At 38.1% G+C, this 13484-nt stretch overlaps 1 protein-coding gene across 1 annotated transcript in view; it reads left to right on the forward strand.

The window, feature by feature from the left end:
- Positions 1–301: 301 nt before the first annotated feature.
- The window catches only part of SYNPO2 (synaptopodin 2), a 76471-nt gene continuing 63288 nt past the window's right edge, over positions 302–13484 (forward strand). The window contains exon 1 of the mRNA XM_058803355.1: positions 302–406. Within this exon, the coding sequence (XP_058659338.1) occupies positions 302–406 (105 nt within the window). The remainder of the gene's footprint in view (positions 407–13484) is intronic.

A 13484-nucleotide genomic window follows, 5' to 3' on the forward strand; every position in this document is an offset into this window, starting at 1 on the left:
CTCTGCCTCACGGCAGAGTCTCTGCCTGCATTCCCTTCAGCTCCTAGTTCACTTTCTTTACTTTGAAGGTGGGCTGAGCATCGGAATGTGACGCCAGAGTGGGCTGTGCCCTCGGGGCGAGGGAGCTCTTCCCTTCCCCTCAATGCCTGCATTTGCTCGTGCAGTACACAGCAGCAGCAACAGTGTGGTGCTCTGGATCTCCAGCTCTGCCCGGCACACGGATCTGCAGCTCGCTGAACATCTGCAAGCCAAGTTTTTCATGTTCTCCCGCCTGTGAATGCTGCCCAACTGCACCGAGAAAATGGGCACAGGGGATTATCTCTGCATTGCTATGAGCGGAGGGGCGCCGTGGGGCTTCAGGCTGCAAGGGGGCAAGGAGCACAAGCAGCCTTTGCAAATCGCCAAGGTAGGAGCACGAGAGAAAGATGTTGGAGTTTTGTGGGCACGGATGACAGGAGCACTTTGTTTAAATCCATCCTGCTTCCAGGGAAATGGTGTGGATCTTGTTGTGATGCTTGTTTGAATTTGCTAACGGGTTTTGCAGAGACTCTACAGGTGCTGATTCTGTCAGTTTCAATAAAAAAGGATTATTACTTTTGGGTAGCTTGCATATTTTGTTAGATGCTGAATGTTTCACTTGTGACACGATGTGTGCCTTTCAGCTCCTGCTTGCCTCGCTCTCTGGCTCTGAGTGCACTCAGCACATCACAAAACTCAGTCTCATATTAGGAAATGCTGCTTCAGTCATCTATTTATGTTAGTTTTTCTACTCTAGTCATAGAACAAATACAGCTTTATCTTGAGAAAATGTTCTTACTATTTTGGGAATCCTGGAAAGCATTACACTGACTTATCTCTGGTTTTGGAAAGTTATCCAGTCTCAGAAGCAGCTTTAATAGATGCCAAACATCTCCTCTTATATTTCATGAGCAACGCTGAAAATTACTGGACACTTTATATATTATCTGCATGTATAGAAGGAGGGCAAGACAGACAGTAGAAGCTGACAATAAATTAAAAATAGGAACTGGTAGTCCCAGCTTGCAGCAATAATTTTTCAAAGGTAGTTTTGTTAAAAATCAGTGCTCACTCCAGTGCAACAATGAAGATTTGTCACGGTTATGAAGGCTTATGTAACTGTATGGAGCTGCATTCTGTTCCCTTAGACAAGAGGGACAAATTTTGTTCAGAGCTCTGAGCTCAGCAAAAAACCAGAGGCTGAAAGAGTTCAGGGACTGATCATCATCCCATGAGCTCTGCCTCGTTAAACTGAGGGAGAGAGTTTAAAATGTGCCTTATCTCCTTCCAGTATCTGGGTAATGCACTACACTGAGTGTGTTTGTTTGACTTTTATATGTGCTTTCCATCAGTAGTTTAGTATTTAAGCTGTAACTTTCTCAGGCTGTCAATACACTTGGTTATTACTTAACTTTAATTACTGTATCAGTCAACTTTTTCACAAACAGCAGAAACAATAAATAGGAGAAGGTACTTTTAGCTGCTCTGTCAAGAAAAGAACATCTTTCACTATTCTTTTCACTTATTTCTAGCCTATCATATTAATCATATCCAATAACAAAACTGTGATTTATTGAGGGTCTGAATAATTTTTCTCATTTCTGTTAAGTTTTTTGTTTGTTTTTCCATGTGTTACAAAACTTGAAATTTTTTTCACTTTTTTCCTACCAATGGGCAACTGTTGGGGTGCAAGTAAAGCCTCTGAGAACAGATGGCAGTAGACTCCTGCCATCTAGCGAAAACTTGTAGCTAGAGCTTTAAAATGGTGAGCAACGGTAAAAGGCAAGTGGCCTAGATTACATAAAATCAAAAGTAAAACCCACAAGATCCTGACTAAACATTAGTTTTCCTGATAAAAATGGTCTATTCCAGGGTGAGTTGTTTTTTTAATTTTTCATGTTCACATCCTAGACTGGGCCACTTAAGACTGGGTTGGGACTTGAGGTAGTTGTACCTTACTTTATTGTATTTTCAGTAATACATAATATTTTCTAATGACAAAGTCCCCAGGAATATATACTCACATTCAGAAAATAATAATATGTATTTTTAGAAAAAAACCTCACAGGTACAAGTTTGTTTTCCTGTAAATGAAAGGGAAAGCTCCAGAGGTTGCTTACCTTTGTTAGAGCAGAGGGAAGGGCACTCAGGTACTGGTCATGTGTGGAGAAGTGATTGTGATATAGATCTAAAATGGAGAGGGATATGAAATGAAGGGAAATGAGATAATCCATTAAAATATGCCAGGACACAAAATTCCCAAATTCACACTACCTACTCTTTGATAAAGGAAACATTGCTTTTAAAGCTGATGGGATAAGTCACTGCCACTCACTGCCAGAAGCAGCTTTTACCAGTTTTTTTTAATGCCTTTTTAAATAGTTTTATTACATGTATAAAGAATATGTAAACCACCTCCCCTCTGCCTAGCTCCTAAAGCATATGTTCAAGTAGCATTCCCACTAAAATCCATGAGTTTTGCCTGCAGTATAAATTATTGTCTTCCATTACCAAACAAAATGTTAATGGAGAGATAAAGACAAACCTTTTACCAAAAAATATCACGATACTTTTTCACAAGTACTTTTGCAGACAAAACAGACAACTTTCATCAGTAAATAATTTTACAACCACTAAATTAGATTCAAGAACTTTCAGTAATATTTAAGTGTGAGATTGCAAGAAATGGATTTTTCTGAACTATGAGAAAGTATCATTCTGCTTGTCTATTTCAAACCCTTATTCAAGATATAAATTTGACTAATTTTCTGTAGATGTATAAGAATTTATATTTATTTATATTTAACAATTCTCCTCCTCTAAACCCTGTCTCTGTACACCAACTTACTTTGTGAAGTCCAATAGTGTTGCAAATAATGAAAACTTATTTTCAGTTAAAAAGAATTTGCATATCCTATATACTGCTGCAATATAAAATAAAGTATTTTAAATACTATATGCAAACGCACACTGTGCTAAGAAAGTTATCTAATAAATTGATTTTTTTTTAAAAAAAATTTAATCATGAGTCCAAAGCTAAGGAAAACAGTGGTTGAGTGTATCCCTTCACTAAAGCATGTCAGTGCTGTGCTGTAGGATGGCTTTCCCAAAGCAGGAGATGGGAAATCTCAGTGTAGCAGTGACCCTAGAAGGATAAGTATTCAAGATATATAAAAGCTAAGCAACGCATGATGTCCTTTCCTCTTTACCATAAGATACTTCAAAGAATATTTTTAAATGAATATCATTGTGGTTTTTCTTGAAAATTTCTTTGCAGTTTTTAATTTAAAATATATAGAAAATAATGGCTGATTTTCTGAACTAGCATTTGAAAGAAAGTCCTGTGACTTTTCCCTTTTAATACTTAACAATAGTTAGCAGTAAAGTTATATCCTTAAAGAAGCATCTCTTCTGCAACAGGTAATTTAATGGAGTTGTCCTATAGATGATTAGATTTATATTCATCTGCAATATGACTCTATTAAATAATATTTGCAAGAGAGGTAGATTATTCTGAGCATATTTGTTACCTGCACCAAACAGTAATTTGATGGACTCACTGTTTGTATCTGTCAAAGTCTTGGTAATTCATGTTTGGCAACTTAACTAAATAGTTCTAATATTTAAGGGAGGCAAGTTGCATGACTCTGACCTATAAGCACTTCAAAGGAAATCTAGACCCGTGTACTAAAAGTAAAAATGAATGGTTGCTTACAAGGAGGCTTCTGCTACTGCTTCCCAAATTGTAGCTTTACCTTTGGCTCAGTAATGGCATGTGACAACTGGCTGCCTGGTCATTTTAGACTTGTGCCCTTGTCCATCAACATGCTCAGATTTCAAGTCTTAGTTTCATCATTTTGGATTCATTGCAACCTGAAACAGAAAGTGAAACTCAAAGACTTGGGAATAACCTGAACCAACAGTGTGAAAAGTAATATCTGAATATGATTACTTAACACTGGATGTAAACAGAGGTGGTCTATGTTGTGGTAGTTTGGCTTTTTCTCTGCATTTATCCAAAATACTTGACACATACAGAACAACAACAACAAGAGGTTTTCATCAAGTTGATCTCTACAATTTGTCTAGTGGAAAAAAAAAATAAGGGAGTGAGAGATGTTAGCACAGTTATGCTCTGGATCCTGAGGTAAGGCAAAACACACCACTGTCACATATACATGTGCAACGTATGTATCAGCAAACAGTTGGACTATCCACAGAAAACATCACAGCTGCTGGGTTGAAGGAAACCTTTTTTAAGTTGTCATACTCTTAAATTGCCACCTTGCCTGCTCCCACTTGCAGGCAGGTAAAGGAGGTTGGTGAAAGCAGGATCTTCCTCTCCAGTACTGCTGGAACTGCATTTCTCAGCAAGCTGGGGGAAGGCTCAGCACTGAGCTAACACCACCTTGCTGATCCCACTGAGTTTGTATCACTTGATATCTTAAGCAGGATTTCAGCACAACTTTATGCAATAGCAATCAGCAGAACAAGTCATGTTTAAAAGGTTCTTTTTGAACTTTGGCAGTAAAGGAGGGGAGTTTAGAGTCAACCTACATGATTTTAAACACAACTTGCCTTACTTGGCCTGTATTTCAAACTGTTTGTTTAAATTTGCTGGCTAATACATTTCCAAACATAGTTTGTTTTTGCAGCCTGGACAGACTCTTATTCTCAAATTCACCCTTCAGACCATCTGACAAAGCTGCTATTTGCTGATATTCGGAAAACCCTGTAAGGCATATTTACATATTCTTTCACATAAGGAGTTATGTGGAAGATTGTGGGTTTCTCCATCTTTTCTGGAGAAGATTTTGACTGCATTACAAGCCTTGACCCAATTTAATAACCAATAGATTTTTGCATGTGTTTAGATGACATAGTTCAGCTTGTATTTAAGTAGATTACTAAATTCCATTGACAGAATGGAAGAAGCTGGGCTTTCTGGAGCTTAACTTAATTCATTTTGCAAAACAGAGGAACGAAGTAAGGTTCCTCAAATCTAGCTAAAATAGACCACTGTTAAATCACTTTTTTTCTGAAAAATCTGCTAGTGCTAGTTGGAAAGATAATGAAGAAAAAAATCCATTTACCTTACCCAACAAAGGTTTACATGTTCTTCTAAAGGTTAGGGCTCTGTGTTCCCTACTTCCAGGCTTTTGCATTCCAGCCATTGTGCCAGTGGAAATGTTTAGCACTGGAGTACCATCTAGTTGTTTAAAAGCTGCAGGCTGAACTAGCACATGAGTGTATAGCCCATTTTGGATATACAGGACTACATACCAAGCTGGTTTTGGCATGTTTCCCACAGTATTTAGCCAAATACAAGCATGTTTTGGATACATGGTATTATTCATTTGTGCTTATTTCCAACTGATGCTTTTCCAGCTCTCACACTAGGCGAGTTTTCAATGGAATAGAATGAACACCATAATTCACACTGATTTAAACTAAACAAACTAAAAAACCAAACAGTGTATCCCTACTAAATTAGATTAGCTGCTTTGTATAGAGCTTGGCTTCATTTTGTACTTTCTTTGCTGAAAATATTTAAAATACCCTGCAAGACATTATTACTTGTCATTGTTCTGTGTTTTCTGCCATGGCATTCTTATTGTGAATGTGAATGTAATAGTAAGACTTCTGGCCAAGTTCACATTAAAATATCACAACAGGAAATATGATTTACAGAGTCCTCTAGGATTGTGTCTGATTGTTTAAGAGGACACAGTTAACAATTCATGCATATCATGGAAGGTTTTTCTTTCAAATTCAGAACTCAGTGTTCTTCCTATTTGCAGCAGAAATATTTAGAGCAGAAATTACTTTAAGGGTCCATATTTCATAAATTAAATGGTTAGCACTCTATAAAGAGAGAAGGATTAGCAGAGATAGCTTCAGCTTTAAGAGGAACAATTCTGTGCATGGAATTAGCTACGGACAGAAATGATAACATTTAGACTGCAACCAGTACTCATGAGCACTGGCTGGAACAAAACTGGCAGTAAAAAACCCCTGGATATCAGCTTGAAGGTTTTAAATTTCAAACCTAAAGTACACAAGTTACACAGTGGATTTTTTTCCCTTTTCAGTAATTTATCCCATCTGCACCATATCATTAGAATCTGTAGGGCACAGTCAGTGGGAATTTTAGGATCAGACTAACACACATTTAGACTGGAACACTTCAGTATGCACCAAAATCAAAGTGCTGTGTTTTGGTTACTTGCCAATACAACCTGGTATTGAGCATGAAGGCCAAAAATCTTCAAAACACCTCAGGACCTTGCTCTCAGTGAAGGGCTAAGAACAGTGAAAAGTGGCTGTCTTATTTGTGGCTTATGTTGAAGGTAAATTCTAATAAAAACCTGACTCTAAGCTTGCCAGAGACAACTGGCTTAGACCCCGAGCTCTCTACAATGTTCTGCAGTCCTGGGCACAGCACAAACTGTCCCTCTATTATTTAGCAGGGAAACTGTCTGCAAGTTGTCATTCTACTTTACAGAAATAGATTTTGAATCCTTTAAGGATCTTTGTTTTACATCTCCTTCCTACATCTGGGACTGGGCACTGAATGCATGGGTAACCTTTTCCTTCAAAAGAATTATGTCATCCTGGACTGAGTAGCTGTGGAATCATTATTTTATGAACTTGCCTTTTTGTAAGTATATTTTAGAAATATGGTCCTACTTAGCAAACTGGATGCTTTGGGTTTTGAAGCATGTTTTATATTACAACTGATTAGCAGATGAACTGGTGATGGGTCAAAACTATGAAGAAAGTAGATAAACTGTGGTGTTCTATACTGCTGATTTCATTTGATACCTTCTCCATAGCATAAACACGCCATGTATGGCATAAATTGCTGCAATATTGAATTTCTAGAAAGTTTCTGAAATAAAAATAATGTAAGACACCATATGTCCATTGTGGCTCTTGACAGCAACAGAAAGAAAAGCAAACAGAATGACAGGGGAGCATAATTCAATCAGACTAAATTGGCCTTTCTTAGCACTCTCTGCAATACAGGAAAATCAGGAGCTGTTTGTTGTCTGATGGCAAAAAGATGGCAAAGCTGAAGCTCTCTTTTAAAAACCTAACAGTTGAAATTTCACTAAAGGAAGCCTTAACAGAGGAGCTACTTTTTAACCCATGAACTCATTGGGAACTTTGCCATTGACTTCAAAGGGCAAAGGATTAGACATTAGTATGTATAATATAGTGCAGTTATTTAATTAGAAGCAGATATCATGAATAAAAATCCTCATTGGGAAGAGTGTAGGAGATTTTGTTTTGGATCTATTTAGCACAGCTTTCTGTGTCTAGTAGAAGTCACTTCCTTCTAAGGAACAAAAAACCACCTTAGATTTGGGGTATTGTGATAACAAGGTTACATAATGCAACTTTTATTCGAGTTATTTGGTAATTATTTGATATATTTCTTTTCCAATCTCTTTTGGAAGTCTGTGTGAGGACAAAGATACTCACTTGAGCTGAAGGCATTTCAATCTGCTTATTTGTAAGAGAAAAAAATGATTGCTAATAGTACAGAGTAGACTGACATCACTAGAAACTAGAAGCCATGAATTCAAGGACTGATAATATATCAGTGTAAGCTAAGGAACAAGTTTAGGCATTGGCCATATCCCTCAGTTGCAAATGTTTACTGGTTGAAGGCACTCCTTGTAACTGCCCTCTCGCTTTCTTTAGCTCTGCCAACAGACTGACCTGTGTTGGATGAATGGTATTCCCCAAACAATTTAGATTTCAGGACTTTGTTCACTCACCTCATTTTGCCTGACAGCTCAGGCAACAGTCCTAGGAGCAGTTTATCTGTCAGGTTTGAAGTGCAGAAGCCTCCAGATGAGGAGAGGAAGGAGGAAAGGGAGAGGAGTGCCAGGCAGCTGGGGGTGACAATTTTCCAGCAGGCACAGGTGTGGCTGGACAAGTCTGTACCTCCTTGACACACCCATCTTGTAAATGTGTCTCCAACAGTTTAAGTGGCATCCCTTTGGAAATGCTTGGCATCTGTAAGAAAAGCACCTCCATAGAGAATTGTGCAACAGTAACTGCAATTGTTGTCTGTGCCTGTGTAATAGGAGGTGTTCCCAAGATGTGCTGCTATCTGTTGTCATTATATGGCAAGAGTTCTGTTGTCATTGTTGTCATTACATTGCAAAGGTTCCACATTGCTAGAGTTTCGTGCCTCCTTGATGTTTCTCACAGTCAGCTCCTCTAAGCACTGACTCTTTCTTCTCCTCACAGCAGCCAGCTGACTCCAGTTCCCCTCAGCCAACCAACCAGCCCACTCTTTTATAGCACTCTTCTTGTTATTGGCTACAGCTGTGGCCTGTTAAAGTCAGGCCTGCTCCTAATCTTTAGTAATTAACCCAGCTGCAACTCTTTAGGGGTTAAGATTACTTTCTATACTACCTTTATTTACTTATATTCTATCCCCCTACAGCTATCAAGGGGAATCACATCATGAGTTCTGACATCTTTATTCATCCACCACCACTGAAACAGTCATCTCTCTACTTACCTTTATAAATTCTCATCTTCTCTGCCAGGAATTCTTGCTCTGCTTTCTCTTATCATTCTCTCTGTAGTACTTCTATTTAAATACAAAAGTACAGCTACTTACTTAAACATCGGTTTTAGTGAATTCACTGCAAATTGTGGGAAAAAATGCCTCTGACTTCAAATCTTGTTATGTGGTTAGAACAGTTCCCATCACTTCCAGTGATTTTCCCTTGGACTGAAAGAAATACAGGAAACTTTCTACTTTCATGAGCTCTCTCAGCACAGAAATCTCTGCACTACTACAGCTTAACAGATGTGGCTGGAATAGAGTGATCAGCATTTTGTTCCACAAATTACATTTTCCTATTCTGCAGAGCTCACTTCAAAGGCCAGCTGCTATAAGCCACTGATTTAATTACAGAGGATGCATATGGAAGTAATCTGAAAGGGATAAATAGCTTTCTTTATTATCATATATTCATAATGAGCTTTCTGCATGCTGAAATAATACTTGCAGGATGGATAGTGTAAGACTTGCTTGCAAAATCCTTCAAATTAGGAAAAATATCATTAAGCATGGATGTTATAAGCAAATTCCAACATGTGAAACTATTTAATGCCTAAGACCCTCATGAAGGAGCAGCTGTTAGACATCATTCATAGAAAAAGAGACCAAAGTTTGAGAATTTTTGGCTTTCCAAAAAAAAAAGATATCTAGGATATTAGAAGTATTTTACCTAAATTGTCAGTCAGTGGAATAAGTATGTTATATATATACTTTTATATATCTATAAGTAATATAATATATGCTGATCAATATAAAATAAGCCATTCACAGAAGTAGAGAGTTTCATTATAGAATGCATAGTAAGATTACATAGCTTTTGAAACAAAATTTTAGTATTAAAGTTGTTATCTCATGGTATTCATACTGTTAGTCAAAGCCAGTCTTTAGATGCATTGTGCATTTTTGGGGGTATCTGAGGGAAGGTACCTGATATTAGAAAACCACAACTAGAACACTGTTTCCTTTGGAGCCCCCCAGTCCCCTTGGCAAATGAATTTGCAGTGTGCCTTTAAGTCCACTTTAAATAATCATCTTTTCGTGATATTGACATTATTGATTATCACTAGATGGTGCTCTTCACAATCCCCAAAATCATAGGTAAGTGAACATACAGACAGTTCTACCTTGGAGAAGTTTTCATTGAGAGGTTTAATGTTTTCTTACCAAAGCTGAAAGTATTGTTTGGCTCAGCTCCCCTCAGACCACATAGCAGAATTAATGCCCTCAGGAAAATTTGTATATAAACCAAGTCAAGAATCACAGAATAGCAAATTAATCAAAATCATAACATCAAATTAGTAATTCCAAATCTTCTTTTCACTTCTACTTGTAAGTCCCTAAACACAAATAAAATGTAATCCCCTTAAGGAGGGCTCCATAAATTTGTACTAGGGTTTGACTTGTGGTTTCATAACACTACAGTTAGGACAAATTTTGATCTTAGAAAAAACCTGACTAAAAATTATTTCAGTAGTATTGCAGAAGAAGGAAGCAGCTGTAATCCTTTAAAGAGAAAACAAAAGCGTTTCTGCATCTATTATGAACATAAATAGTAATATTATGAACATTAAATAGTAATATTACACACAAATATTGTGTGTACATGCAGCGAAATAACAGTTAAAAAGAGTATGAAAAATATTATCTCAAACCTCAGTTCCTTGCAGCCCAATATGACGACAGCCTGAGCAGACAGGGCTGGGAGCCCTGGAGGTGAAAGGACTCTCCCAGGTCTCACATCCAATTTAAAACAAATTTTGAGCTATATTAAAATGGTATTTTTAATAAATTCCTCATTATCCTTTCTCTGCCCTCACTTTTAGTCATGACTTCAGTCTGTAACACTAGCTCTTCATTTTACTAATTTGATTAGGAATAGACTAACATGAAGTACACCAAATACAAGACTGCATCATTGGCCAGCCACGGTGTTGGAAATCGACCTGAGTTTTGCAGCTTAAGCCCGTTTTTACTCAAGTAGTTTAAAATTAACAGATCAGTAGTACAAGTGTGATATAACTAAATTTTTCATGGTTGAATCTTCCTTTCAAGGGCCCTGATGCAGCTCCTAAATATGCTACATTTTAAAGTCAGTTTTCACATCCCCAGGATAATGTTACCAAAGCATTTCTGATTTCATGACACAATTGTGACTACAGAAGGGGTTTGACTTTAAAACCTCTTGTCATTCTGTTTCAGTTTTCTTCCTCTATATTTACAGGAACAGTGAGAAACAATCCAATGAATCTTAATGTAGTGAAAGACCCATGAATGCTTCTTTTTCCGCATTGGCGAGAACAGTACAAAGGCTACAATAATTAAGCCTGAGGAGGTAGTTAGGCCTGTGGCCTGTCATTTTTTTAGAGTTACACTATGAACAAACAGAGCACTGAAATGCATGGCCTGAGAACAGTAGTACCCAGCCCTGTACCAGCCTCCTGGGTCACTCACTGCTTGTTTGCTTCCAGGCCTGATTTGCATAAGAGGCCTGGAAAAGGCAGAGGCTGGGAATTAGCACAAATTGATATGGGGTGCTATTGACTCAGGCAAAAACTAAAGATGCACTGACCCATTCAAATCAGACTCGCATTTGGGCCTCCGGATTCCTGCATCATCCAGTGCTGAAGAATTAAACTATGGCATGGTTCAGCAGCTGCTGGGCCCTGGGATAAAAATAGACAGGCAGAAATGGGATCATTTTGGCATAATCAGCTGCAACTGCAGAGGGTGGGAAGGAACCCTTCCTCTTGTGGGAAATGCCTTCTGTTTGGGTGTTGCTGTAGGCAACAGCATGGCAATGGAGCTCACCTAAAATGAGAGCCAAACCAATTCTTTCCCCAAAACATTTTACTGATCCAAATACTTTTTTAAAGGTTGAAAAATACTTACTGTTCCATGTTTGTGGGCAGGTGTGTTCCATCAGGAGCAAGGAATGTGATTTATTTCAGTGACTGGATCTAATGTGCCAGATGCAGAGCCAGTGATGGACAGCTGTAGGAGTTAGCTATGGCCTCAGCCCCACGCAGTGCCTCTCTTGTCTGATAAACACCTAAAAAGCTTCTTCCAACAGCTGTCCATCAGATCATTATGACAAGAAAGGATATGTTATGAAATCCTCTCTGCTTCTAGAGGTCTGTGGTACTACAGAAACCACAGACCAGTGTCCACCCATAAGAATTCACATAACCTCATGTTATACCTGCATGTCCCTTAAAGCAAAAATTGCACTTAGGCCCAAGTAAGTTTAGTTTCATTTAAAAGTTTTCATGAACTTCTGGATTTCTTCAGCTTTACATTTGCAAGATGCTCTCAGGCCAGATATTTTCATGTGCTTGGGTTTCCTTTTGGCCATTTAACTTGGCTCACAGAGGCCTTTTGTACCTCTAGTTTCTCCATTATTTGAACACATTTAGTCCCACCCTAAAGCAGTATCTCAAATACAGATCCTGACCCTACTGCACTTGGCTGGTTTTGACTAGTTTCTCCCACGCTAAAAGAATGTACAATCCTCTCCATCACAGTTACATTAAAACGCTTTTGCTGTGCTTTTTCAATTAATTGCATAAGTTAATAAGAAAAAGGTAAGTTTCAGGGCAAAATAATAGTGAGAAAAGGAAACTGGACACTGATTTTAACACTGAATTTAATTTATAGAGGTGCTGGCCCCTGACATCTTTTTAAAGACTACACAATCCTTAAAAAGTATGCTTCCCAGAGAAACTTGAGGACATACCAGCAGTTCATATAATAGGAGCTTTCTCTCAAAATTGTATTAGTAAGAGGTGTCAGCAAAGTCTTCTGAGGCAATCTGACTCAGTTTATCACCTTTAGATGAAAAAGAGCACTGTACATGTTCACATTCCTATTCAGTTGTTTAAAAGGTCACTCCTGACCTTCAGTCAGTTTTTAAATTACTCCTTACATCACCAGCAGGCTGAAAACTGTGGCTATAAGAGTTTCTTAAAAAGCTAAAATCAGTGCCATATGATAAGGAGTTATACAACCTATCAATTTTCAATGTACATAGTCATTTGAATTGTTTGGAAGCACTTGCTCAGGAAACAAATACAAAATTACAGAACTAATTCACATATAAATGTCTTTCCAGTTAATACCTGTGCCTTCATGTTCCTCCTGGCATCTACTCCTTTTGTTTGGTGCTTGGCATTTGGGAAAATGCTGCAGATCAGGGCTGACTTAGACATTACCAGGGGCTTCCTTACACTCTTTGGAAAATTCACCCTAAGCTGTCATATTGCCAGGTGTTCCTTCAGACTGCTTTTTCTCCCAGAAATAAGTTCTGAAGGCAGCATAGTGCATTTGAGAGGAGAAGGCAGTGATGTCCATTTCCTATTCTGCTTTTGGATCCTGGTTTAAAGTTAGTATGTGACCTTTGTTGGGAGTTGACACACTTTCCTCAGGGAAACGTCACATAGAGGATTTTGGATTTGTAGCTGCCAGTCTTAATTTCAGAAGCACGTACAAAAGGTGCCTCTGAATTGGTACAAGATGCAGTTATTTGGTGATTTTTAGACTGAAAACTGCATAGGAAAGCGAGTCATGAGGATGTCGCACTGTTTAGGATTTAAACACAGTAAGGTTACTTGGATATTCCACAACAATGCAGCCAAGTCAGATGCATCATTTAATAGTTGAAAAATATGCAGGAGATCTTGGAGCAAAGTTGGAGCAACAGTAGCCACACAAAATGAGAAGGGATGCTGCTATGCTGGACTAATACAGCTTGGGCTATCTGGAATATTTCTATGACCATGTTGGGGTGAAATCTGACAGCAAGCAGGTTTTTTATGGCCACGTGTTAATCTTCTTGGGCAGGATAAGTTATTAACTTAAATCCTCAAAATAAGCAGCTCTT

This window comes from Ammospiza caudacuta, chromosome 4 (assembly GCF_027887145.1).
Source record: "Ammospiza caudacuta isolate bAmmCau1 chromosome 4, bAmmCau1.pri, whole genome shotgun sequence".
Lineage (NCBI taxonomy): Eukaryota > Metazoa > Chordata > Aves > Passeriformes > Passerellidae > Ammospiza > Ammospiza caudacuta.